The sequence below is a fragment of the Phascolarctos cinereus genome, unplaced genomic scaffold (genome assembly GCF_003287225.1).
Source record: "Phascolarctos cinereus isolate Bilbo 61053 unplaced genomic scaffold, phaCin_HiC Scaffold_1;HRSCAF=81, whole genome shotgun sequence".
Taxonomy (NCBI): Eukaryota; Metazoa; Chordata; class Mammalia; order Diprotodontia; family Phascolarctidae; genus Phascolarctos; species Phascolarctos cinereus.
The window spans coordinates 210,707,534-210,734,507 of NW_027555514.1; the positions used below are offsets into that span (position 1 = coordinate 210,707,534).

Genomic DNA, 26,974 nt, shown 5'->3' on the forward strand with positions numbered 1-26,974 from the left:
TGACCTCAGTGTCTTGTATCTTATCTTGCCAGGTGATCTTCAGAATCTTCCTAAGACAATTCAAATGGAATCAATTCAGTTTCCTGCATCGATGGTGTTGATATACAGTCCAGGTTTCACAGGCATACAACAATGAGGTCAGCACAACAGCTCTGTAGACCTTCAGTTTGGTAGGCAATCTAATACCTCTTCTCTCTCACACTTTCATTCAGAGCCTCCCAAACACTGAGCTAGCTCTGGTAATGCATGTATTAACCTCATCATCCATATGTACATCCCTGGAAAGTATACTGCCAAGGTAGGTGAACTTATCCACAATATTAAAAATTTCTCCATTTGCTATAACTGATGGTTCCACATATAGATGGTGAGGTGCTGGCTGGTAGAGAACCTCTGTTTTCTTGGTGTTAATTGTTAGGCCAAAATTAGCACAAGCAGCAGAGAATCAATCCATGTTGCATCAGAGCCTCAGAGGCTGCATTGAGTGCACAATCATCTGTGGACAAAAGATCATATACCAACACTCCCTCTACTTTTAGTCTTGGCTTGTAGCCTTTTCAAGTTAAATAGTTTACCATCAGTGCAGATTGATGAAAGTTGTATATAGAACTTTGTTCTATTCCTGGCATTTCTCCTGGAATTGTGTGGCACCAAACACCTTATCAACCATTCCTCATCCCTTTCTGAAGCCACTTTGGCTCTCAGGTAGACAACCATCTTCCAGGTGAAGGAACAGCTTATTAAGAAGGACTCTGGCAAGAATCTTGCTAGCAATGATTAAGAGAGACACCCCTCTGTGGTTGTCACAGGACAGCCTATTCCCCTTTCTTTTAAAGAGATGGACAATGGAGGCATCCTTGAAGTCCTTCAAGAGAACCTCGTCTTGCCATATAACTTGAAAGATTTCAGTCAGCTTTTGTATGAGCAGTAGACCCCCTGCCTCGTAAATCTTAGCTGGAATAGAATTAACACCAGGTGCTTTGCCACATAAGATGAGCCTAATGGCATTCAAAATCTATTCTTCAGTTGAAAGTTCAGCTAGAGAGAGATTGACTTCCACCTGAGATGTATGGTCAATGGCTTCAGCGTTGACTGATAGTGGTCTGTTGAGAACACAATGGAAGTGTTTAGCAGCTGTGTGAAGAAAGGCTTGTAAAAAAAAGAGACTGGATACAGACACACCAATTTGGAGGCTATCTCAATAGCCTAGGAGAGAAGAGATGATACCTTGGATTACGATACTTGCAGTGAAAGCTGAGAAAAGAAGACAGATTCAAAAAATATTGAGAATGTAGAATTGTGGTAACTGATTGAAGATGGAGGCTGTGGTGAGTGAAAACAACGAGTTAAAGATGACCCCTTGGCTTTTACTCTGGATTTCTGGATAATTAGAAAAATGGTGGTACCCTCAATAGAAACTAGGAAGACAGGAGGAAGGTTGGGTTTAGGAGTTCTATTATGGACATATTTGAGCTTGAGAGGCCTATGGGACACCTACATGGAAAGGTCCAACAGACATTTAGACTCATCAACCTTTCAAAGTGCCTGAAACTCTCACTATTAACGTTACTCCTAAGGTTAAGCTGTTGTGCCTGGAAGGCCCCTGCTAACATCTACGTGTTACCTAAGAAGGCAACACCCTTCTCAGGGTGAAAACTCTCAGAAGTGGTAGGACATAGAATGTTTAAGGAAGGATCTATAGGGAAGTAAAAGATTTAGATGGTAGGGAAGGTCAGGAACCCAGATTATTTCCCAGGGAAAGTACAAGGTACCCAAGGTTAGAGTTGGGGTGAGGGTAAAAGTAGGAACTTGATAAAATGAAAGGGAAAGAACTACAGCAAAATAATCTTCCTGATGCAAGTCTGACCCTGTCATCCCTAAAACCTGTGCCCCTGCATTGTCCTAGTTCTCTGAACTATCCTTAATTACCTGAGCCCGGGAAGGAGCATGATAATAAAGAGAAAGACAAAAACAGATACAGAAACTGGTAGAAGGATTTCTCATTAGCCTAGCACATTAGAAAACATTTGCCCTTCCTCTTTTCCCAGAGATTTTAGGGTGTGTGGGCTTGCAACAGGCAAGAAGTCACATGATACTTTAAAGCTATGTGATCTGTGTGCTGTGTTCTCTTCCTTCTGATGACCTTGGAGTCGGACTTCTGCATTTCTTTGAGGTAATCAGGATTGTTCAGGGCTGTTGCATCCAGAGGACTGAGCAGCCATCAGGAAAGATAAATGGATACCTGCACCTTGAGGAGAGATTTTTATTATGGAACAAAGCTGAAGGCAGGAACTACACTCTGAGTTGCTGAATCTTTCAGCTATTGTACATCTTTTGGAGCCAGTGAACTGAGAGGAGAACTATGTTTAACGTATATCATTTCATTTAAAGTATACCATCCTGAGGCAAGGGACACACACCTCTTTCTCCTATTCCTTTTTGTGAACTACAAGTGCTTGTGGTTGGGAATGTTCCCTACTGATACCTGAAAATATGGGATGGCAAATGGGAGGAGGTTTAGGAGATGGTTAGAGGCAAATATATCTATATAGGAAAGGTTGATTAATTTCCTTTCATTTTATGCTACGTACCATTAACTATGTAATCACAGTGTGCTAAATTTCTGAATCTTCTAATATGGGGGAAGGTTATAAACAGAGAGGGAAGCCAAGACAAGTAGAGGCTCATGAGCAATGTATCCAGTATAGATCGTATAATTTAATATTCTGAGTAATACTCCATTTCATCTCTCTGATTAATTCTGAGGCCAGTCAGTGGAGGTTGAATGGCACTGCTGAAGTCATGGGCTTAGTAGTGAGGGATAGGGAGGGAGGGAGAGTTGCATCTGTATCTACGGGCTAAGTGCCACTGGTTGGGTAGCGCAGATATCTTATTCCCTTTCTGCATAGCTAATACAGTGACATAAGCTTAATGAATGCAGTCATCCAGGGACTCTAGCAATTCTAGTGTGATGTTCATTTTGCTTCAGTGGTTCCTTATTGCCTATTGGCCAAAATATGAACCTCAAGTCTCCTGTCTTTCCAACCTTATTTCTCACTGCTCACTTTCATGCACATTATGTTCCAACTAGATTTCACTCTTTTCTGAATGTATCTTGAACTTTCTAGCCACTCTGAATTCACACAGGTCATCTATCACGTCTGGAAAACACTTCCTCCTCATTTCTGCCTATTAAAATCCCTAAATTCAAGTCTCAACTTAAGTTCTGCCTCCAGTTAAAAGTCTTCCCTGATTTCCCCAGGAGAAAGTGGTTTCTCCCTCCTCGAATTTCCTAGAATATCTCATTTGGATATTTCTTCTTCTTCTTCTTCTTCTTCTTCTTCTTCTTCTTCTTCTTCTTCTTCTTCTTCTTCTTCTTCTTCTTCTTCTTCTTCTTCTTCTTCTTCTTCTTCTTCTTCTTCTTCTTCTTCGGCAATTGGGGTTAAGTGACTTGTCCAGAGTCACACAGCTACTAAGCTTCAGGTGATTGGTCTGAGGTCAGGATTTGAACTCAGTTCTTCCTGACTTTAGGGCCAGTGCTCTATCCACTGTGCCCACCTAACTGCCCCGGGATATCCTTTCTGCTGCTATCATACTCGGGGCAGCTCGGTGGCATAGTGGATGGAGCGCCAAGCCTGGAGTCAACTTCTTGAGTTCAAATCTGGCCTTAGACACTTACTAGCTATGTGACCCTGAGCAAGTCACTTAACCCTGTTTGCTTCAGTTTCATAATTTGTAAAATAAATTGGAGAAGGAAATAGGACTGAACAAACCAAGCTCTGCCTTGTATTATATTTAGTTGTACTCCAGTAGAATATAAGTTTTTTTGAAGGCAGGGACCATTAGGATTTCTGCATTTGTATTCCCAGCCATTCCTAGTACAATGCTTTTCATACAATAGTGTACCCTAAGGTCCAGGAGAGCCTGTTCCCACCAAGGGACTCAGAGGAACCAAGGTTTATCTCAGGATAAGTCTGACTCCAAAGGGGCGGAAAGAGATGGTCAGGCTTTTCCTTCTCTGACTCTACCTTCATCCCAGGCTGAAACTCCAGGGAAATCTTGGAAACAAAACTTAAGTATGACTTATGCCTAGGATCTCCCCATAATGTGGGTAACAGAGTCCCTTCTATTAAAGGCACTCAATATACAAGGTGTGTAACAAGGTATAGAACTGTTGTTTATTTCCTCCACCACAGAATATGCCTAAGACACAAAAGACAAGCATTAACAAATAGAGAAGTAAAAGAGAGCATTAACAAATAAAGAAACAAAACATCTTAAATAGCCCATTACACTCATTATTCTCCCACTTGTAAGCAACTCACAAGATCCAGATCTCCTGGCCAGCTAAGAATGTTTTTCCTTAGTCCTTCAGCTGTAGGATTCTCCTGTCATGGTGCTCTTCTCCAAAAAGCATGCTATTATGCTTTCATCTCCTTTTGGGCAGCTGGCACCCAAGCTTAACAACTGGTGATGACACAAGGTTATTGTCAAAGCTAGAAATGTCCATTTCTCAAGATCCATAGTCCCTGACATGTTCAGGGAAAGAAATAGGCAGAAGAAAGACATCAGAGATATAAGATGCTGCCTTGGGCAAGCCTAAACCTAAGCTTAGCCCGTAGGGTTGAGGGGGAAGAGAAATCCCCCATCCCCTCCATGACACCCACCTCTTGCTAGAAGTCTAATGGGAAATGGTGGAAAAGCCCAAAAAGAGATGGGTCCAAAAGATCTTGTCTTTCCATAATTCTTTTTTTGGGGGCAGCTAGGTGGCCCAGTGGATAGAGCACTGGCCCTGGAGTCAGGAGGACCTGAGTTCAAATCCGGCCTCAGACATATAACACATATAACAGATAAAACATAATTCTTTTTTTTTTGGCTAGGCAATGGGGTTAAGTGACTTGCCCAGGGTCACACAGCTAGTAAGTGTTATGTGTCTGAGGCCGGATTTGGACTCAGGTCCTCCTGACTCCAGGGCCAGTGCTCTATCCACTGGGCCACCTAGCTGCCCCATCCATAATTCTTATAATCCAACTAAGATCCTTCTTATTTCCTCCTTGGCCAATCATCTTTCAGACTATCCCTCAGGTATGGGAACCAATCAGGGATTCATGCTGAGATTCATGTCTTTCAGAATGGAGCCAAAGGGCATGTTTGGCTCCATGAGAGGTTCCCCTTCCTGACAAAGGTCCCTTCCCTTTAATTTTATCAAGTGGAATGGGGAGAATTCACTTGATTCAAGTTCCCTATCAACATCCTGCTACAGTAGGCATTTGATAAATTTTTTTTTTAAATTTAAGCTGAAGGCAAACTTCTTCTATTTTGAAATCTTGCCTTTTGGTCATGACTACATGGGACCCCAAGTCAGGTCAAGTCATTGAGTATTTATTATGTGCCAGGCACTGGGGATGACCAAAAAGGCACAATAATAATAATAATAATAATAATAATAATAATAATAGATAATAATAATACAATCCCTGCCCTCAAGGAGCTCATGGTCTGATGGGGGAGATAACACACAAACGATTATGTACAAACAAACCATAAACAGGATGAGTTGGAGATAGTCAACAGAGGGAAGGCACTAGCATTAAGAAGAATCAGAAAAGGCTTCTTGTAGAAGGTAAGATTTTAGGTAAGTCTTGAAGGAAGCTAGGAAGTCAGGAGGCAGAGATGAGGAGGGAGAGAATTCCAGACATGGGTGACAGCCAGAAAAAAATTCCCAGAGCCCATGGATAGTGTCTTGTTTGAGGAAGAGCAAAGAGGCCATTGTCACTGGATCACAGAGTATGTGGAAAGGAATAAGCCATAATAAGACTGGATACGTGGGAAGGGGCCAGGTTATGAAGGACTTTACATATCCAAACAGAGGGTTTTATATTTGATCCTGAAGGTGATTGGCAGCCACTGGAGCTTATTGAATGGAGAATTGACATGATCAGACTTGTGCTTTAGGAAGATCACTTTGACAGCTGAGTGGAAGATGGACCAGAGTTGGGAGAGACTTAATAAAAGGAGAATAACCGTCAGGACAGCCATGAGTAGATGACTGCCTGCACCACAGTGGTGCTATCAGAGAGAAAGGGGTATTAGACGAGAATTGTTGAGAAGGTAGAATAAACAGGACTTGGCAACTCATTTGATGGGGATGCGGTGGTGGTGAGGAGTGAGGAATCAAGGATGATAACTATATTTAAAGCCTTAGTTCAGTGAGGTGATTGTAGTGCCCTGAAGAATAGTAAGGATATTGGGAAAAGGGAAAGTTTTTTTTTTGTAGTGGGGGTGGGGAAGGACAAGAAAATGAATTTAGTTTTGGCCATATTGAATTAGAAATATCTACAACATCCAGTTGGAGATATTTAGCTGGGGTTGTGAGACTGGAGTTCAGTCATGTCCAACTCTTTATGACCCTGTGAACCATAGCAAGTCAATACTGTCCATGGGGTTTTCTTGGCAAAGATACTAGAGTGGTTTGCCATTTCCTTCTCCAACAAATTAAGGCAAACAAGGTTAAGTGACTTGCCCAGGGTCACCTATCTAGTAAGCTGGATTTGAACTCAGGTCTTCCTGACTCCAGTTCCTGGAGAGAGGTTGGGACTGAATAAATAGATCTGAGAATCATCTGCATAAATATGATAATTGAATCCATGGGAGCTGATGAGATCACCAAATTAAATAATATAGAGGGAGAAAAGGATTCAAGCTCAGCCATGGAGGATCCACCCACTATTAGGGACCACCTGGAAGAAGATCCAGCAAAGGAGTCTGAGAAGGAATAGTCAGATGGATAGGAAGAAAACCAGGAGAGAGCAGAATCAAGAAAACCTAGGAAAAAAGAGATTTCCAAGGAGAAGAGAGTGATTAACAATTTCAAAGGCTGTAGAGATTAAAAAGGATGAGAATTGAGAAAAGATAACACGCAACTCAACACACAGGTGAATGATATTGAAGAACCTGAATAAAAAAAAAAAAGCTGAGGTACTCCAGTTTTCTTTTTTCTCACTGTGTTTCCATCTCCTAAGGAAAACGAGGCTATGGACTGACTAAGGCTAAAGAGGATAAAGACATAGAGGAAATTTTCCTATAAAAAATAACTTTAATTGCTCTTAGTATCTCTGGTTAAGCTCTGACCACATGCTCTGCAAAGACTCTTCTAGATTGAAATCCTAAGAATGCTGTTCTTTGCAGAAACCCAACAAACTCCTTTCTCCTGCTCAGTCCTACCCCTAACTTTGAAATGTGGTACAATCTCCCCTCTCCTTTGACTCTGGTAGGAATATACCATTATTTCTTTACAGAGGGTAGGCTGCTAGAAAAGAGTTTTCATTATAGCCACCAGAGGGTGGCACACACCAGGGTCCTTTGGCCTTGGGGAGCACGCACAAAATCAAGGGGGTTGCCCTGTGCCTCTTCCTCACCAAAACTAAACTTGCCATTTTCATGACCTCTTAGCCTAGCCTGGTGTTCCGTCCTCCTAAGATGCAGTTGTGAATCCTCTGCTCCCAAAGACTCGGAAAGGGCCCCAAGTGTTTGTTCAGCTCATGTTCCATACATGTCTTCTAGGCCTGAGTGGGGACTTATTAACCAGGCAGGCCTCAGCATCTTCCCTCTCCCATCCCACATGTGTTAGGAATGGAGGGGGGAGCTAATCATCAGGACTTGTGTAAGGGCTTGTGTCTAGATTTCAGGTTTGCAAAGGATGAGGAAATGAGTTGATTTGAGGAAAGTTCTGCACACCCCCATGTGTATACACACACACACACACACACACACACACACACACACACACACACCACTGTCCTAATTCCAGCTTGGCGTCTCTAGTAGACGAGGGGGAGGGTGACTTTCAAAGAACCATCCCCCTCATCCTGACCTTCATTATGCAAATGACTGGGATAGGAATTCTAGGAGGAGAGTGGTTAGGACCAGGAGACAAAGAGGTGGGAGACTTGGCAGGGAAGGGAAGAGTCAGACAGTCTGAGAGAGTAGAAGATCCTCAGTCCTGGCCTTCTAGCTTAATACTCATTGCATTTCTTCCTCTCGTGGGCTGGCATCCTTAGGGTAGGTGGCCTAGAGGCTCATGTTTGAGACCTGGTGGTGTGCTGAGACAGACTAGAACTGCTCTGAGTTGGGGAGGGGGAGGGTTGTGGTAGCGGAAACTTAGGACATTTCAGAGCTGACATCTCATACCTGGATTGTTCCTTTTATTAGATCACATAGAGAAAAAAGGACAGTGACAGTATTAGAGTTGATCATGGCTCTTCCTAGTGCCTGACCGGGCATAGAACAGGGGCAAGAGTTGGAAGATTATATTACCATTTATAAATAGAAAAATAAAATTATCGGCCAGGAACTAGAGCGCTCAAAAGGGGGCAAGGCGTTTGTAAGCTCCATGAGGGCAAGGACTGTAACATTTGTATCTTTGCATCTCCCTCCACTTCTAGTAAAGTGCCCTGCATACAGTATATGTTTAATAAATGTTTGTTGAATTTAAACAAATTAAATTGAATTTGTAGAGGGCCAAGGAGAGAATAGTGGCTAAGGGAAATACTGCTTCCATCAATGCACAACCTCCTTATTCCTCCTTAGGACACCTTGCCAAACTCCCCTGCCCCTCACCCAATCCTTCTTCCTTTGTCCTCGTCTTTCTCTCTGTTCCTCCTTCTTAACATTTCATATTTGGCCTGTATCCTCTAATCTCCATGTGCCCAAGATTCTGCCTCTGCTCCGGCGTTTCCACCTAGAACTCTCAGCCCAGTAGTTCCTCTGCCAGGCGGTAGAGGAGGCGGGAGTACCAGTGCATACCGATGGACTGGGTGGTCCCACCAGGCAGCAGAGCCCCTAGAGCATGGAGCAGACGTAAGGGCGCGAAGGCACGATGAGCCCACTGGTGACTCTCCAGGACAGCGTAGCAGGAGGCCAGGACGTCGTTCACCAGCAGAGTACCGTGCGCAGTAAGAGGTGCGAACACACCCACAGCCTCCTCCCGAGCCACACGGGCCACTCGCGCAGGTCGAAGCGCGTCCCCGCCTGGGGCAAGTACCGAGTCCCCAGCTCGCAATCGCCGAGCAAACACTGGCTCGAAGTCGGCTGGGGCAGGAGCCGGGCCGCGGGCCGCAAAGACCAGGTGCCAAGGTGTGAGGAGCAGTTTGCGTGGGGGCCTCTCAGTCTCCACAGCTACAAAAGAAGCCCGGCGCTGCAAGTCTCGGTCCAGGAAGAGCAGCACGGGCGTGGGTACCACCCGGCCGGCAGCATCTGCAGCTAGCACCCAGTCTCCGTGATGCAATTCACGTAGTCCCTTCCGTTCTCCGCTCCGCAGACGTACCGTGGCGTTTCCTGGGAAGCAGCCACCTGCCCGCACCGCCAGAGAGTTGTCTGCAGTGGGAGCAAGGGTAGAAAGCTTAAACAGGGACGACACAACCCCTCTTCCCACTCACCCCTACTACCACCTCGCACTCCATCTACGCCTTCTTGCCTCTATCCGGGCTAGAAGAGGGACATTCGAAGTGATTTACAATGATACCCATCCCCTTGTGTTCATTTTCAGGCAGAAGGCCGGTACAATATAATTTTTCCCCCTAGCAAGCGATGCTTTCAGTATCCGCCCTGCTCAGCCCAAGACTTAACTCTTACCAGCTTTGACAGACACGTGGACATGGTTGCGGGATTCGTAGTGTACCCAGTCGAAGCCAGCCTCTACTGCCAGTCTTGCCAATAGCCCGTACTTATTGCGGTCGCGGTCCGATGTGGTTATGTCCAAGGCCCGGCCTTCGTAGTGTAGTGAGTCCTGAGCATGGTGTCCGTCCTCGTCCCAGCCTTCGGTTACCCGCAAGCGCACTCCTGGCCACATGTTCATCACAGCTATAGCCAACGCATTCACTCGTTCCTTACAGCGCTGGGGTGAAACAAGGTGTGTGGGGGTTGGAGGAGTAAAATCAGCGTTTCGAATTGGAGTACAAGGGAGGAGAAAGGGGAGAGAAATGAGACGGAAAACCAGAGTCGTACCCCGTCCAAATCTATTATTACTTTTGAACCATTCACCCTTCTTAAATAACCCAGCGGGAAACCAGGGAAAACCCCTCCTGGAATGGAGGGCTAGGAAGAGGAGAATCATCTTACTCCACTTCTGGTTCCCCTTTCCCCTCCAGAAGTGCTGGAACTTCCACTCAGCTTAGGATCTAGATGATACCTCCCCCCCACCCATGTAGATTGCCCTACAGAGAAAGACGGGGTGTAGCTCCACCGGGGAACCGTAAGGGGGAGGCTGGGTCGACTGCCCCAAGAAGAGTCCCTATCTAAGCCATCTGGGCCTCAGCTTAGGCCCAGACCTCCCTCCGCCTGATTCGTCTTTTGTTTCTTTGCCTCCCCTGGCACTGGGCACTGTTTCCTTCCTTCCTTCCTTCCTCCTCCTCCTCCTCCTCCAGCCACCCGACTCACCACCACCTCACCCCCCAGCATTAACCCCTTCAGGCACTACAAGCCTGGAGGAGAGGGAGTGGGCGTGAAGAACCTAGGGGCTCCCAGAGGGGCCGAGACTACAGGAAAGGTTAGAGTGGCGGGGGCTGCGGAAAGCACAATGGCCATTCTCCGGGATGACTTAACCGGGTGAGAATCCCGGGCCGGGCCGGGGCAGTGGCGGGAGAAGCGAACTCAGCAGCTCTAGCCACAAAGACTCTTTTCAGCCGCCCCAGCGCGGGGAGAATAAAGGGCAGTGAGCCGCGCCCCCCTCTCCTAGAGAAGTGCTACAGCCCCCTCCCCCAGCTCGGCCAACTCTTCGTTGGCCCAGTCTCAGCCAGGGATCTCCAAGCGCTCAGAAACCCCACCTCTCACTCCTCCAGGCTATTGCCTAGAAAGCAGGACTGCAGTACCTGAGAATGGGGGTGTACTGCCCAGGCCGGACTGCCGAGGAATGAGGAGATCCTTGATCTGAGGTGAAAGTTGCGGGTGGGCGGAGAAGGGAGGCGAAGGCTCACAGCTTGGCTCTGGGGGAGTGAGCCTGCACTTATCGCTCATAGTTACAGTCTAGGAGCAAGAGACCTTGGCCTGACTCATAACGGGGAGAAGGGAGGGGTTGGAAAGGGACCCCTGGAGGAGGCGGAGAGCTGATAGTCTCCTTTTCTTCTCAGCTCCGCCCACTCACCTTTAACTTTGGTTCTCCTCATTGCAAGGTGGGGGTAATACTCTTCCTGGTCCCCTACCCCCAACCTCTACACCTCCAACAAGTTCCACACAGTGAAGAGGAGCAAGAAAAGTCGCTGCGCCGCTGTGGCCAATAGGCTAAGCGGAGGCCCTGACCTGCGGGGGCAGGACCGCTGAGAGCTGGGTCCAGTTCAATGGAGCCATTTTGCTGCCATGCAATGGGAGGTGAGGGTCTCATGAACTACATCATATACTGGAGGGAGGTGGGGGAGGCTTCCCTGTATTCAATATGTGTTCAATATATGGTTCCATTTAAATTCTGCCAGGTACAGGTGTCATTGAGAAATATGATCAGGTAGAGAAGGCACAAGACTGAAGAGGGAAGCCCCTGGCTGGAAGTGGAAGCCACAGAAGGAAGCCCCAATTCCCAGGGTAAGGACTGCTGAGCAGGAAACTTGTTGGAGGTGTAGGTTTGGGGTCTCCTGGCTTTGAATGGGGAAAGAAAATGAATTCTTTCTGGGCAGTATCCCCAGAATAAGAATAGCTAGCATTTATGCAGTATTAAAGGTGTCGAAGCAGTATCTCATTTGATCTTCATAACTACCAAGTGAGTTAGCTGCTATTATTGTTCCCGTTTTACAGATGAGTACACTGAGGCAGACAGAAGTTGTAACTTAGCAGGGTCACATAGCTAGTCTGGAGAATGGAGAATTAATTAATTTATCCAGAGAAAATAGCTTGCTTCTCCCTTTCTTCTCTTCCTAAATGCTGTATAATGGCAAAAACAAAACAAAATAAATTTTAAAAAAACCACCACCAACAACACACACACTCACAACCCTCTACTAAAGTCCTATTCCAATTCCCCAAAGAGGGCAGATGTAATCCTGGGTTCTCGAAAGACCAGGGCAGTAAAGCAGTATAGTCTTGGTAGGCCCTACCAAATTGAAAAGAGTTTAAGTACAGCCTGCAACCACCTGAATACTTGTGCTCTCTAAATTTGAAGCATTTATGGCTAGAAGGAGGTCCATCAGGTGACAATTTTTCCCACATTGATGAAAACAAAGGATCCTGGAAGTGAAAACAAATCCAAGGAGGTGTGGGTTCTAATCCTACCTCTGCTCCTAATGAATCCAGTGATCTAGTACAAGTCACTTTTCTCTGGGCTTCGGTCCCTTAATCTAGAAAATGAGAGGATTGGACTGAGTCCTAAATTCCTTATTCTATCTAGACAATTGCTCCAATTTTTTTTGAGCAATTGATTATGGAAAGCTTCCAGACATCCAACACACATCTCCAACTAGCCAGAAATGGGCTCCTTAATCCAACAGGATTATGAGATTCAAGTGCCCTTGACTCTCACTTTAACTTTCTGAGTTGGCCACTACCTAGAGCCCAAGTGGGAAGAAGACACCTAGATTCCCGAGATGTTAGACATAGTGGACCTTGACAAGCTGGGATTTAGATTTAGAAAACTAAGACATAGAAACACAGTGGAGTGTTTGGACAGCTCTCTCGGCAAGGACCCTGACCTCAGCCTCAGAGCTTCTTACCTTGATGTTCTCAAGGTGAGCAAGTATTTTGGGAACAAGGACCCTTGGCAAGAATTTTCTATCAATACAATACATCCTCAGAAATAGTAATAGGGCACATGAAAATTCAGTGGAGAGGGGGGTGGAATCTTCCAACGGTAGCTGGGTGTCCTGAAATGGGACAAGTCTCCTAAATGTACTAGCGTGGGTACCTCCACCCTGTGGCTCAGGAATTCCTTTCTTCACCTCCTCAGCCACAATCCTGAGCAGTCCTGGAAAGAGCCTGGCACATGAGGGTCAGCTATTGAAGCTCTGCCCCTTATTCCTTAGGAGACTCCCCGATCACCCCAGGGCCTTGCTGGCCCCGGGCTCACCTCAGCCCTTCCTGCCTAGCTCGGTGACTGACCCCCGGTCCACGCCTCAGTCATTTCCCGTCTCGCCTGCCGCCATTCCACAACCCCTCCCCCCACCTTCTCAGCTTGTCCCTTTCACTCTCATTAGTCCTCCCCAACCGCCCTCCCTCCCGCACCAGCTTACTCCTCTGTGATCCTCCAAGCCTTTCTATTGAGATATCTTCCTCTAAGATGAGGCTTGCCTTACATAGGCTGCAACAATTGCAGAGTAGGGCTGGTGGTGAGGGAGATGTCTTAGGTTTCGTGGGAGCTCCACAGAGAAGGGCGAGCGGGCAGCGGGTATGTCCAGCATAGGCAGGGTCAGACACCTGCGGAATAGGGCGAGGACTGGGGATGGCTTTCTTACCTCGGTCATAAGGCGGTCAGCCCCACTGTTCTCCTCATCCTTGAAGATGATGTCAGGATTGTAGTTGGGCACCAGGTCTCGAAAGCGTTCCGACCCCCGGACCACTCTACCCTCGGGCTGCCCGCTGGCACCCAGGGTTCGCTCTGGCACGCTAGGCACAAACTGCTTGTAGAGTAGCGGTATAAGTTGCTTTCGCACATAGCGGCGTCTGCCCACGGGTCCCCGGCCGGGTCCACAGCTCCTGGTAGGCAGTGTTAGTAGAGCCAGGAGTGCCAGGCAGCACACGGGCACCAGGACCACCCGCAGCGCCATGGCACCAGCCCCTAGGGGAAGGAATATCTGTCCTCACGGGGGCTTCTAGTCAGTTGGGCATTTCTTTTCCGATGAGCAGCAGGTGATTTATCTAAGGAGCGCTGGGCTCACACTGATGTCCGTAGCCGAACAAAAGGGTCACGGTACTGAGGCTCTTCCTTCATGCCCCCGGAGTTTGTGACCCGTCACTAAGGGACTATAACATAATACTCTAGGAATGGGGCAATGGGTACCAGCCTTGTACCCGGCTCTACTTACTACCCAGGACAGTGTTGCCGAACTCCGCCTTAAGTGGCTATACGCCCCACCCACTGTCTCTTGCTCCACCCCCCTGGGTGAGCCCAACCCGCCCCTAATGCCTCAAGCATCAGACCCAACGCCCCTCTTCCCCTCCCACCCAGTTTCCAAGCAGCCGGCTTTTAGTCCTTGGCTGGAGTTCTCACCCGGCGCAAGTCTCTAACCAGGGGAGTAAAGGTCTGGGGACGCTCAGCTTGGCAGAATAGCAGCGGCTTTGCAACCCTGCTGTCCTACTTCCTCGATAGGGCTGGCTCTCCCTCAAGGTCTGATAAAGGCTGGAGACATGCCCTGTTATTACTCCACATTGTGTAGACCTTCTCTCAATCCCCCGAGTGCCGGTTTTAGATTGCAGTGACCTCCGGAGGTTTCAAATATCTGACCCGAGGATACCTGTCCCCCAAATGCTAGAGGTTTCCCGTCCCACCAGTTATCTCTGCTCTCATTCTTTCACACTACATAGTCCATTGGCAGCTAGGTGGCGCATTGGACTTGGAGTCAAGAAAACCCGAGTTTTAATCCTGCCTTTACTTGCTGAGCGACCCTGAGCATAAATGACTCAACCTCCTGGCCTGTTTCAGTATCAGTAAAATTGGGGGTAATCATAGCACTTACCTCTCAGGGGTGTCTTGAGGATCACACAAAACAACAGGGAAGGGCTTTTGCAAAGCTCTAAGGGCTATTATAAATACTAGTCCACCTTAGATTGTAGTCTGGTAACCAACTTTTCCAGTCCTTCTTGCTTTGGAGTGGTGCTTGGTGCTGAGGAAATTTGTCCCTTTACTCCTACAGTCAGACCAAGAGGGATGACCTCCCACACATGATTCTGAGACAGACCTCAGATTTCATTATTGGGTGGGAGGGGAAGCTCCTTAAGGACAGAAGCATCGAAAACACGGCACTTCAACACCTGTTGCTTTACCATCCCTGGGTGAAGGGCCCTTTTGCAAAACCCTTCTTCTCAAAAGAAAAATTTCTGCCTCAGATCTAAACTGGGAAATGAATCTTAAGCAGTAAAAAGTAGAAGTTAGGAGCAGGATCTTTTCCCCAGCTGAACGGCTGAAGATACAAAAACTGGGAATGGGTCCGGGGACAGTATAGTTCATCTTGAGTCTGGATGAAAGGTAGGGATGGAGGGAAGGGCAGCAGGGAGGGTGAAGTGTTTTAACCTAAATTGAGAATAAATGTTATCTGGTTTCAAGCAGTGAGGATTTGAGACTACTTTCCTTGCTGCTTCCAATCTGCCCTTTCCAAACCCTTAGACAACCAAGAGTCATCGGTAGTGTTTCTCCCCACACCCTTCAACGTGAAACATTTGGTGGAAGATGAATTCCTTGAGGATAGAAATGGCTCCACTCTTATATTTCGTATCCCCAGTGCCCAGTCCATTGCTGATGTTTAGTAAACGTTTGTGAATTAAACTCTCCTCATAAAAACATGTTGAGAACAGTCTTCTTTTTTCTTTTTTTTAAGAACCCTTGGGAACAACTTTATTTGGGGGAAGGAAGAATAGGGGGAGAGAAAGAAAAGGATGGGAAGGATCTTTATCTTGAGAGGGAACAAACCTTCCTGACCTCATCCTGTTCCAGGACCCAGCTAGTTGAGAGAGGTCCCAGGGAGGGCTCTGCTCTGCTAGGGGTAGGACAACAGAGGTCTAAGGCCAATGTGTTCCAGGGAAATGGTCTGTTTCCCCATTCTTTCCCCACTTCCCAATTCCTTCCCTCCCCTATTGCACATCAGATCATGTAAACATGGCCAGGGGCAGAGCCCAGGACTATAATGAGGCAGATTAATATGTAAACGGAGATGAGGCTAGGAGCTAGTTGCAGGTACCCAGCCTTCTAGACAGAGGCCCACATTTTTCTGAAAAGGATTGGTAAAAAGGGGGAAGGGGGATCGGAAAAGAAATGGGCCCCAAACTTTGGCTCAGATTATACAGCAGTGCAAAGGTCTTTAGCTACCTTCCAACTCCTCCCCCCGACACAAAAAATTCCAGGCTTCGAAGAACACCTAGTCCCCCCCCCCCAGGACTCTGCTCCAAGCTTGGAACTATCCAGTCTTCTTCCTTCCACCTGACTCTCCAAGATCAATGTCACTGGAGCTGAGTCTTGCTGTGCTGACGTGGAAATCCAGAGACAGATAGTGGTAGTCTATCAAGGCCTGAGGAAAAGGAGAAGCAGCCAGAAATAAGGCTCTCTGGGTAGTAAAGTCACTCAGTGAGATACTTTGGTTTATTAGATAGTAGGCAGATAATCTACAGCCCTACCTGTCAATCATGAGTCCCAGGAACCTCCTATCACCTTCCTTATCTCCTCCCCCCATTTCCAATCCCTCCCCACCTCCACCTCACCAAAGGCCCGGATGAGCTCATCCCGAACTGCTCCAGTGACAGTCTTGACCAGGCAAAGGGTGGTGAGGCCAGCAAAAGCTGCATTGTACAGGAACACAATATAGAAATTTCCCAGCCAACTGAAACGCCCAAAGTCACCCAGCAAATCAAATCGGGTAAGCCCTGTGAATGCAGAAGGGAAAACTAAATAGTTTTTAAAAAGAATCAATTCTTAACACTCCCTCTGATTACAAGCCCCTAAATCAACTCAGAAAGTTGGCTCTCTGCTGCCCTCATGTGGTCATATCTTAGTACTGCAATCCCTAGTACTGAAGATGCCACCCCCTTCAGTCAGCCCTACCAATCTTTCCTTGATCTCCGTAGTGGAAGCCATACTCACCTCTTACTTGACTCCAAATACTTAGTTTAGAAGTACTATTGGGGATAGCCTTTGCCTAGCACTAAATAACCTCCTAGGCTTCTGTTCCCAAGGAAAATTCCCACCGCCCCCAAAAGGCCAACAGTACTCACCCAGTGTACGAGAGAAAACAGGCAGGGCTGAGCTCAGCACCAGCAGACAGACACAATTTCCAATGATCTAGAGATGGGGAAAGGGAAGGAGATCAGAAGATAGAATAGTCCCTTGAGCAGCTGCCAATATCCTGCATTAGCCCTCTTGACCCCAATAAAATCCTAGTCTGTCCTCCCAATACCTGAGTCATGGCTGTATCTCGACATTTGGGCTGAAGGCCTCGGAACAATGCAGAGCTATAGAAGCCCACAACAGAGGACAGCATCAGGTAACTACTGATGACTTAAGGAAGAACTGGCATTGAAATGATTACATTCCTTCCTCATCCCCTCCAACCATCTCATTTCTCCCTCTGTCTGTCTTGGGTAGGAACACGACCTGTTACTCCCCCACCCCAATCTAGCTCTGCCCAGGAGACAGGGCTGAGGGGTAGAAAGGACAGGGTATAAAGTTTCTTCGGAAGGATACAGGATGAGGATAACCTGGATGATGGCGCCAAAGGAGCCCAACTTGGAGAATGACACCTGGCCCAAGGAGGTACCCTGTATGGGGAAAGGGGTGAGGTCATCACCTGTGGCACTCCTCTCCTTTGAGATCTGCTTCATCTCTTTCCCCCTGTGGTCATGAACTTTTTCAGTTCCCTCTCCCAACCTACTCCCCCCACCCCGAAGCCTTTGGCAAACCAACGCTGTTTGCCAACTGAAAACCAGTCTTAAACAAAACAAAACAAACAAAAATCATACAAGGAACCACAAGCCCTATTTTGAGGGTCAAGGCCCTAGGGTTGGCTGTGGGGGAAGGGAAGAACTGGTACCTGCATGCCACGGGGCATGGCTGCCTCATCAATGAGCAACTCCAGGATGTGGATGGCAACAATGAGCACAGAGAGGCCCTAGTCGGGGGAGGAAGGGAGGGAGAGGAAGAGAGCGGAAACTAGTCCTATCAGCTCCTATCCTGGTCCCAGTAAAAATATGACACTCCCGACAGGTCCCTCCTGAAATCTCTTTCCCCATTTTGTAACTATGGAACATCTCTTCTCCCTCTCATATGCCCTACCCCAGCCTGCCCCGGGCATAGTGCCACAAAGCCTCACTCAGTGGACTTACCCCCCCCCCAGCCCCACACCCACCGTCAGCAATAGCAGACATAGCATGGCCAGGGGATAACCCAGGTTTCGCTGCCAGGCAGAGGCCTTCTGTCGTTTCTCTGAGCAAGGACAGGGAGACACAATCAGTAAGGGGCTGGTTGCAATGGAAGGGGAGTTCCCAAACCAGCTGCCTTCCTCCTCCCCCTGTTCCATTCCAGGCTGCCTCCCCACCTCTTGGGCTTGCCCACTGCAATCTCTCCACACCCATACCCAGCATGAGCCTCTGTGTCTGCAGAGTCACGACCTGTCTGTGCAGCAGCTTCATGTCCAGGGGCAGCCAGCACAAAGTGGGGTCTAAGGCAGAGGAGAACAGTGCTGAGGCCTGTGACTCTGTCCTAACTGGTCCCCCACCCTTCACCTCCAAGCTACCAACCAGCCCTCTCTGTCCTGCCTCCTCTCCAACAAACTATCCCGGAGCCTGAGTGCTCCTGAGGGGAGAAGGCCACTCACTACACATCCTTCGGGTCAGAGCTGCCTCCTCAAAGGCTGAGCAATGCAGCTGTTCTTCCAAGTCCTCCAGCAGCTAGGCAGTGGGAAAAGGGGTAGGGATATTTAGAAGCTTCACAATCTCGGAGTTCTGGCCTGCCCTGGAGCACCCTCTATCCTGCCCCCTCCCTAGCCACCCACACCCAAGAGGCCACCAACATGCTGAAAAGGAAACGACCCAATGAGAGTAGTAACATGAAGACCTGAAATCACCGGGAAGGGGTAACATTGACCTTACAGACCCTTCCCTTACAGGCAGGTTTTGAGCAAGGACACAGGACCACTAAAGTGAAGGTGGAAAGAGAACCAAGAAAATCAAGCAAAGGAAGCCTGGAGGAAAAGGAGGCAAAACTCCACTTATTTCTGCACTTCTAAATCTGCCTGAGGATCTCCCCACAAGGCAGAAGGGAGAGGGGATACTACATACCCTGGGCTTGACCAGCAATCTCCCAGTGACAGAGAACATTTGGGCCAGGCCCAGTGGTGTACACACTGCAGAGCAGGAGAAGTCTATGTTTAGTTTACCTCTCCCCCTTCCCTCCTCTTCTACAGACACAGGGCCAGGTTTCTTACCCATTCTCCCAACCTCCACCCTGGTCCCTTGTGCCTTTGTTCCAGGAAAAATTAAAAAAAGCAAAAATTCTGCACAAACCGTGACCAGGAACTCACCCAAAAGGAGCAATACACCAAGAAAAGAGATGCAGGAATAGAGGTACGGAAGGTAGTACTCCCAGAGATCTGGTGGGGAGAGAGGCAAAAATGGATAGGAAAAAGTCACGGGATTTCCTCTATTCCCTTTCCTCTCCCCGCCTTCTCACCTCCACCCCTGTCCCCCTCCGCCAGACAATGTCTCAAGACAAAGAGTCTTAGAGGAAAGAATCCTACCAGTGAGTTGCTCCCCAGGAGAATGCCAATGGAGAAGTCTGGGGCCATCTTGAATCACTCACCATACAGAGACTCCCGGCTGGTATTGCTGTTGTCCACAATGGCAGAGGCCACCCAAACCATGCCTAGCACCAGCAGTGACAAGAGCAGCAGCATCACCACTGTCTCATATACCCTGCCCAGGACCCCCTTTAGGATGTGAAGGAGTAGGAGGAAATGATTAGTAGATGATTAGGGAGGAGATGCTGGAATGGGGGGGTGGGGGGTGGGAGTCGGGGTGGCATTGGGGAGAGGCTATCTGAGAGGTTTAGGGACGGGATGGAAGGGACACCCAGAAAGGTTACTCCCTTCCCCCTCTCCCATTTGCTCACCTTCTTGGAGCCAGCAAAGCCTTCCGACTCAGTGAAAAAGTAGGCAAAGGGCATAAGGAAGACAAGGGACAGATTACAGAAGAGAAAGACAAGGTTCCAGAGTCCTACGGCACAAGGGAAGACAAAAAGACTGGATTAAAAACAGGAGGGATTGGAGAGGGATGAAAATGGACAGGGAGCTGATCTGACTGGTAACTGGCCTTCAGCCTGAAGAAACTTCATTTCTGCCCTATTCCCAATTCCTGGGGACAAGGCCTAGCACAAAGCCCAGCTGAAGAGTCAGCCCACCCTTGGGGGAGAGGTCCTTACCGTGGATGAGAGAGCCATTGAGCCACTGGATATAGTAGTTGCGGGGAAGAGAAAGCAGCACTTCATTGCTGAGAATGGAAAAGGGCAGGAGCAGGACTGCAGCCAGTGCCACCGCCAAGGTAAAAGTGCAGAGCTCAAGCCTAAAGACACATGGAAGTGGAATCTGAGTCAGTCCTGAGCCCTGTGGTCCCAGACACCACTTCAGGGGCCCTTTTAATGCTATCCCATTTTCCCTGCAAAATGAGCTCTCCACCTTGAGGCACTGAGGAAGTACTTAGGGAGGACCTAGCCAGGGCAACATCTAGCTCTCCCCGTCATGACCTTTTCTCCTATGACCAGGGCTTCTTAATTTGGGGCCAGTGTGACAGATTTCAGGAGATATACAACTTTGGATGGGAAAAAAAATTACACCTTTGTCTTTCCTAACCTCTAACTGAAATTTACCATTTTCTTCAATTATTTAGAAACACTCTTCTGAGAAGAGGTGCATGGGTTTTACCAGACTATCAAAGAAATCCATGACACACACAAAAGGTTAAGAACACCTGTCCTAGATGCATAGGAAGTCAGAATACCAGGATGATAATTACCTCCAGAACTCCTAGCCTCATCAGCTGCCAGCTGCTTCTCTAAGAACGTGAGGCCCTTGGGCACATGCTATCTCAGGCAGCAGAGGGGATCCCCAGGCCAGTTTCTCTTCCCCTCCTAGTTAGACAGCTGAATATTCCTCTCCTATCTCTCTCTCTTCCCAGGAGACCATAACATCTCTCCATCCCAAACAAAGACTCAGCTCTACCACTGGAGTCCTGAGGAGCTCCCAGACTCTGGGCACAGGAGCCCAGCTATCTCCATTTCCAGTGACTCAGGCCACCAGGAAGACCGGAACAACAACTTTTCTAAGCGTCTCCAGGGTGCATCAAGGCAGGGATCAGGCTGGGGATGGGGTGTAGGTATTTGTGAAAAAAGAACCAATTCTCCCCACCCCAAAACCACCCACCACTCCAACTAGACAGCTAAGACCCCTGCTCCAGGGGCATGGTTTTCTCTAGCCAAATGGGCCCTTGGTGCTGGGGAAGCAGAGTCATCAGCAGCAACACTTACACAATCTTGTTGACTGTGGCGTCCTCATCATCAACTGTTAGAATCAGACAGACACAGAAGGAAAGAGAGATTCAGCTAATGATTCTGGCAGGGCTATTGCATTATTACTTAGTGTACAGGGATGAGGAAAGAGTTCAGGTACAGTTCACAGTGAGAGGGACTGAGTGCGCCCAGCGCTCTGCTGCCAGGAAGCTAAGGGAACACTGGTTCTGTCTACTGTTGCTATCTTCCTTCCTCCTCCACTTTCTTCACCACAATTTGCCCCTCCCTTCCCATCTCTTCCTAGAAATATTACCGTCACAGGTTTCCCTCTGGACACCAAGAAAACCATAAACAAGTGGCTAATGAAGCCAGTTATGTCACAGGCTTGGTTCATTGAAGAGGGCTAAGAAAAGGTAGAGCAGTAGATTCTGGAATCTCCTGGTCACCCGGGAGCCTTTAAGGGGGGACACAACGATTTGGCTGCTGGGGCCCTGAAGCAGCCCTGGGTGGACGTAGAGCTGGCTAAAAAAGAAAACTGATATGCTGGGGGAAGGGGCTGGGTACTTCTAGATGGCCAAGGCTGGTCACTTAGTGATGGGTATAGTCCTAATAGTGCCTGTGGACAGACAGGCCAAGGTACCCAGTTCCAACCCTACTGTCCCAAGATAATAGAAGGGCTCCTACACTTTCCTTCCTCTCCAAAACACATGCTACAGGGGACTAGCCCCATTAACCCTATAGGCAAATCAGTTCCTAGAATACTCTCCACTGAACAGAAAGATAAATAGAGAATTGGCAGAGTTCCTGGCAAGGGGTCTAGGCAGCCCAGCAAGAAGGAATAACAAGGAATCTGTGCCCACAGGAATGGAGAAGTCAACGGAACAGATACGTCAGCACAACTTAGCCCACGCCCTTCCCAGGGGAGCACACTTGCACCCCATTCCCCTGAGGCTCTCTGCATGGCCACCAGCACCATGACAGCTGGAGAGACTGACAGAAGCTGTTTGTCCATACCTGTAGTAAAATCAGCTGGCTTCTTGAATCGGGTAAGAGTGACATGGCAGAGGATATAAAGTGTTGCAAACAGCAGTGTGGAAATCTGAAAGGGAGAGGAAGATCATAGGAATGGCAGCTCTAGTCTTGGAAGGGGCCTCCAAGACACCCAGCCCAACCCTCTCAGTTTGGAGATGGAGAAACTGAGGCCTTGACAGGTGTAGTGACCTTCACCAAGGTCACATAGGCAGTAAGCATGGGAGGTGAAATTTTAATTCAGGGCCTCTGATTCCAGGGTCAGTGGTGCCTCTTTTGGGTTTGGATTCATAACCTTAATCTCCAACCATTCCCCACCCATGTCACTCCAACGAAATCCCCCCTCCCTTCTAATCCCAAAATACATCTTTCCCTGATGTCTACTGCCAGTCCCAAATCTCTTAGATTTCCTGGGCAGCAAGGGGACTCCAGTTTAGCCCTTTTCCCTGAAACAGGATGGGTGGGATGATATACAAGCAGAGATACACACACATGTGTGCTCTGAGAGACGTAAAGTCTAAAATAGTCAAGTGGGCAAGAGTGACGAATCCCTTCCATTATTTAGGCCCCTGATAAACAGGCCACCAGAGTAAGATTCTGGGAAGATTAAAAAAAAAAATCAGGGCTGATCTATCCTTTCCAGCTCTAAATCCAAAGATGCTGATGTCTCATCCCATGGATACTCCAATTCTGCATCAATTCCATTGCTCACCCCCATACTCCAGGGCCAGATGGAGTCTCTGGGGAGCAGAGGTACCTAACACCAATGTAGACACCTTAAGAGCCACTGTGGCAGATAAATGGTGGGCTTGGAGCTTCTATGATGAAGAATAATCTAGGATCTCAACCTCAGGCAGAGAGACTCATGGCCTCACACCCATCTTTATGTGGCTAGAAGCCCAGGGGCTGAGCAGAGAAAATAGGCTCAGGTTTTCTATGTCACCTACCGCTCAAGTGGAAGAAAGGGGTTTCCGGTATCCTTTCTTCTGTTCCCAACACTGACAGCTACTGCTTCAGGTATTCTTCAAATAAGAGAGCAAGCTAATCTCTAAACTCCCTTCCACCTTTAACAACTAATATTTCTAGCTTTAATATTTTTAATCTAAGAACAAAGGAGCAGTACCAGCCATTGCTCCCATGTTAAATAAACTCAGATACAGAATTTTAAGAGCTGAAAGGGATTTTAAAGATCATCCAGACTCAACTGCTCATTTTACCAGAAAGGACATTGAGGTTCAGAGAATGGAAATGACCAGATGGAGCTTGGAGTATGAGAAGTGTAGCAACAAGACACAGTGGACAGAAGACCAGGATTTATCCGAGTCCCAGCTTTGTTCTGTCACCAAGTTACTTCATCTCTGAATCTCAGTTTGCTCATGTATAAAACAAGGGAAATACTTGTACTACCTACCTCACGAGGTTATTATGAAAAGGGCTGTTTGTAAACATTAAAGCATTTGAGTAATTACTAATTACAACTCAGGTCTCCTGACTCCTAGGCACAAGAATCTCTTCACTATATATCACAGCATTATATGGGAACCATAGGTCAGATTCTAACAGGGTGAACTTCTGGCTATGCTAGGAACATATGTTGTCCTTTTAGATGACAAAAAAAAAATCTTCATAGGGCTGAATTCAGTTGATGCCCAGAGGGGCAGGACAGGTTGGAGGAAGTGGAGGTACTCTAGAGTGGGGGTTTTTATCTAGGAGTCTTTAAACTTGTTTCATTTTTAAAAATATTTTCATTGCATTTTGGTGCAGTTTCTTTGCAACCCATATATTTTATTTTATGCATTTAAAAACATTATTCTGAGGAGTCCTTAGGCTTCACCAAAGGGGTCTGTGGCACAAAAAAAAGGTTAATAATCCTTGTTCTTGAGGTTGGTAAAGAAGGCAGAGGGAAGACTATGGTAAGGGCCAAGGCAGCCGGCAATCTAGACTGAGGACATCTCTAAAAGTAAAGAGTCTCCTCCAAAGGTAAAGCAGCAACCTTCCAGAAGTTCTGCAGTTTTACAGCTCAAGCCTCAATCTCCTGGCTTGCGTCATACCCAAGAAGGTAGGAGAGCTCAAAAGGTCAGGCTGGAGTTCCACACAGTCCTTCCTGGACTGAGGCTGAGCTGCTCCCAAAGAAGCCTTTAACCTCCCAGGTGAAACAGCTCGGCAGACTCCTCCCTGCCATGGGTTACTACAAAGAACTAAAGGAAAGGGGTTTGGGGCGGGGGGGGGGGGAGACGGACGACGACGACGACGGACGGACGGACGGACGGATGGACATCCAAGAACCTTTACTCTTTCAGTTCAGCAGAAAGCAGGAATGGTAATAATAGCTCACATTTATATGGTACTCAACAATTTACCATGTGCTTTCCTTCCAACAGCCTTATGAGGTTTAGATAATATAAGTAGCATTACCTCCTTTTACAGATGAAGAAAATGAGGCTCACAACTTTGCCCACAGTCACATATCTAGAGCTGAAATAACTATCTGCTCAAAGTGTTCCCTGAAGAAAGAAAACTCTAGGTCATGATACCCAACTGTTTTCCTAATCTTCGCTCTTTCCTCACCAATTTCCTATTCTCAGCGACATATACCTAAGTAATCTCATCCTTTCTCTGATTCTGAGGTTACAGAAGAATGAGTGGGAGAGACCCCAGAAGGAAGTTAAAAATAAGCCACCAAAGGGGGTAACCCTCTACCTCTCTCTCAAAGCTTTTACTTTTCCCTTCATATCTATGATATGAAGTAAAAAACTGCGGATAGCAAAAGGCAGAGAGAAAGGACCGGGGGAGGGGGGAGGGCGCTGGGGGTGCCAAGAAATCCTGGAGATCAAGATGTGAAGCCCTGAAGTTCAGCTTAGCTCATATAGCCAGAGAGCCATGTTATTGGGTGGCTAATGAATTACCCTGTTGTTGTCTAGGGACACCTGCATGGCAAGCAGGAAGCAGTAACCAAGCTGGGGAGGAGAGGGGAATGGAAAGTGTCTTTGGTCAGGAAGCCCAGAACTCCATTTCTGGAGAAATTTATGCTGGGGCTGAAGAAGTGGGTAGGCTCTGGCTACCCTCACAGTAACGGGACCCGACCCAGTACAACCACAGTGGAGCTTCAGTGCCAACGCAGACCTTCTCTCTCCCCGGGGGCACACCCTCACCCATCTTACAACAAACACCCTTCTCCTTTCGAGTGTGTATGTCTTACTTCTCTCCACCCCCTCCATCTTCCCTCCAAACAGGCTAGCCTAGGGGTTTCTTTTGCTTAAGGATAACTAGGACCTGGATGCTTCTCCGTAAGTTTTGGGGAGAAAGCAAACCAATCCAAGCCTTCCAGGCACTCACAAAGTGCACAGACGCACCAGCACTCACCAGCAAACAGAAACATCCCCATGGGTCCCTGGGGAGAGGGTGGGCTTTCTTTACCTCCTAGAAGCCCTGACATTGATGTCTCCTCCATCCCTCCCCGCCCCTCCCTCTCCATGCAGCTGCGCCGTGGCTGCGGCGCCGGCCTCCATCCCCACGCGGACGGACGCCCCCACTCCATCTCCCGCTCCCGAGCCCCGCACTCACTATGCACTCCCGCACTCGTTTGTGGAACAGTTGCTCCCGCACCAACAGCACCTCGTAGTCAGCCGCTTCCATGCTCTGATCAGCATGGCTGGGAGCGGGTTTCTCCGGGGTCCGGAGAGAACAAGCGGGGGAAAATATCCACCGCCGCCGAGCACCCGGACCCAATTCAGGCTCACAGCCGCGGCCTCGACCAGGACACCGGGCAAGCTCAACTCCCAGATTCGCCCGCCCCTGTCCGTCCCTCCCCCCCGTTGCTCCGCCCTTAAAGGGGTAGTGTCGCTGCTCCACCACTAACCAGGACGTAACCCCAGATCGCGCCGGGCCCTTTAAGGTGGAGACGCCACCACGTTCCGAACGAAAAGCGTATCCGCCGTCGGCTTCACTACAAAATAAAGGAAACGGCGTTCTGCGTTCCATTTTAAAACCTCAGCGTGACGACACAAGGGGTGGGCGGGATCCCGGCCGAATGCGCAAAATTCATTGGTGTTTGTAACCCGAGGAAGCTGTTTTTTTCCCCAAAGGACGTGCAGCGATAGGCTTGCCTCGTGGAAGGAGGCGGGATGTTTCTGTGCCACGGAAACGCTGAATTGCTGGCTGTGTTTATCTCTGCAATCCGAAAAGATTCGTCTCAAATCCACAGAAACCTGAGAGACCTCTGTACCTTTGAGCTGGAGGGCCAAAGACCTCCACAGTTTCCAAGGGCTTAGTTTGCTAGAAAAACCTGGAAGTTTTCAGTTTAGTAAACATTTATTAAGCACCTGCGAAATAAGAAAAAGAAGACGGTGCCTGCCCTCTAGGAGCTTGCAGTCTACCAGAGGCTGGGGCGGGGGGGGGGGAGACACACCACGAATTGTTTGAAACGAGACAGTTTATCATGATTCCAAGACTATTCTGAGAACATCGAGGTTACTTAAAGGGGCAGAAATCCACGTTTAAATTCACGTTGGAGTGTACATTTCCCCAGGGGTCCAGGTCCCTAGTATTACGTTCTTCTGGCGTGTTTCTTATTCCCTAACTCCCCGAGCTTTTTCTCATTCCTTTCCTACACAGTCAACCACATTTTTTCAGTGCCCAGCAGAACTCTTTGAAGGAATATAAAAGAACTATGCACATTCAATTGGGACCTCCCACTGCCGGACAAGCCTATTATTCATGTCCAATTGACTCCGTGTGACATTCCCCACAACACAGCTGCTGTTCCAA

General features: G+C 48.1%; 2 protein-coding genes across 4 annotated transcripts; both read right to left on the minus strand.

Annotated features, from left to right (window-relative positions):
• Positions 1-4,156: 4,156 nt before the first annotated feature.
• DHH (desert hedgehog signaling molecule) lies at positions 4,157-14,039 on the minus strand. The gene is made up of 3 exons (XM_020966243.2): positions 13,431-14,039; positions 9,634-9,895; positions 4,157-9,375 (listed from the first exon to the last, which is right to left on the minus strand). Exons 1-3 carry the CDS (start codon positions 13,740-13,742, stop codon positions 8,750-8,752), a joined length of 1,200 nt encoding a protein of 399 aa, XP_020821902.1. The 5' UTR covers positions 13,743-14,039; the 3' UTR covers positions 4,157-8,749.
• Positions 14,040-15,377: 1,338 nt separating this feature from the next.
• LMBR1L (limb development membrane protein 1 like) lies at positions 15,378-26,145 on the minus strand. Of its 3 annotated transcripts, none has more exons than XM_078156799.1 (17): positions 26,067-26,145; positions 22,193-22,277; positions 21,197-21,230; positions 20,096-20,235; positions 19,787-19,890; positions 19,478-19,604; positions 19,200-19,268; positions 18,958-19,022; positions 18,495-18,567; positions 18,255-18,338; positions 18,027-18,103; positions 17,712-17,789; positions 17,366-17,439; positions 17,079-17,169; positions 16,897-16,963; positions 16,387-16,548; positions 15,378-16,196 (listed from the first exon to the last, which is right to left on the minus strand). In XM_078156799.1, exons 5-17 carry the CDS (start codon positions 19,838-19,840, stop codon positions 16,129-16,131), a joined length of 1,089 nt encoding a protein of 362 aa, XP_078012925.1. In that variant the 5' UTR covers positions 19,841-19,890; positions 20,096-20,235; positions 21,197-21,230; positions 22,193-22,277; positions 26,067-26,145; the 3' UTR covers positions 15,378-16,128. The 3 variants fall into 3 exon arrangements, with proteins under 3 accessions (XP_078012925.1, XP_020821901.1, XP_078012923.1); XM_020966242.2 differs by lacking the exon at positions 26,067-26,145 and adding an exon at positions 25,772-26,018; XM_078156797.1 differs by lacking the exons at positions 20,096-20,235; positions 21,197-21,230; positions 22,193-22,277; positions 26,067-26,145 and having other exon boundaries at positions 19,478-19,540; positions 19,787-19,876.
• Positions 26,146-26,974: the final 829 nt, after the last annotated feature.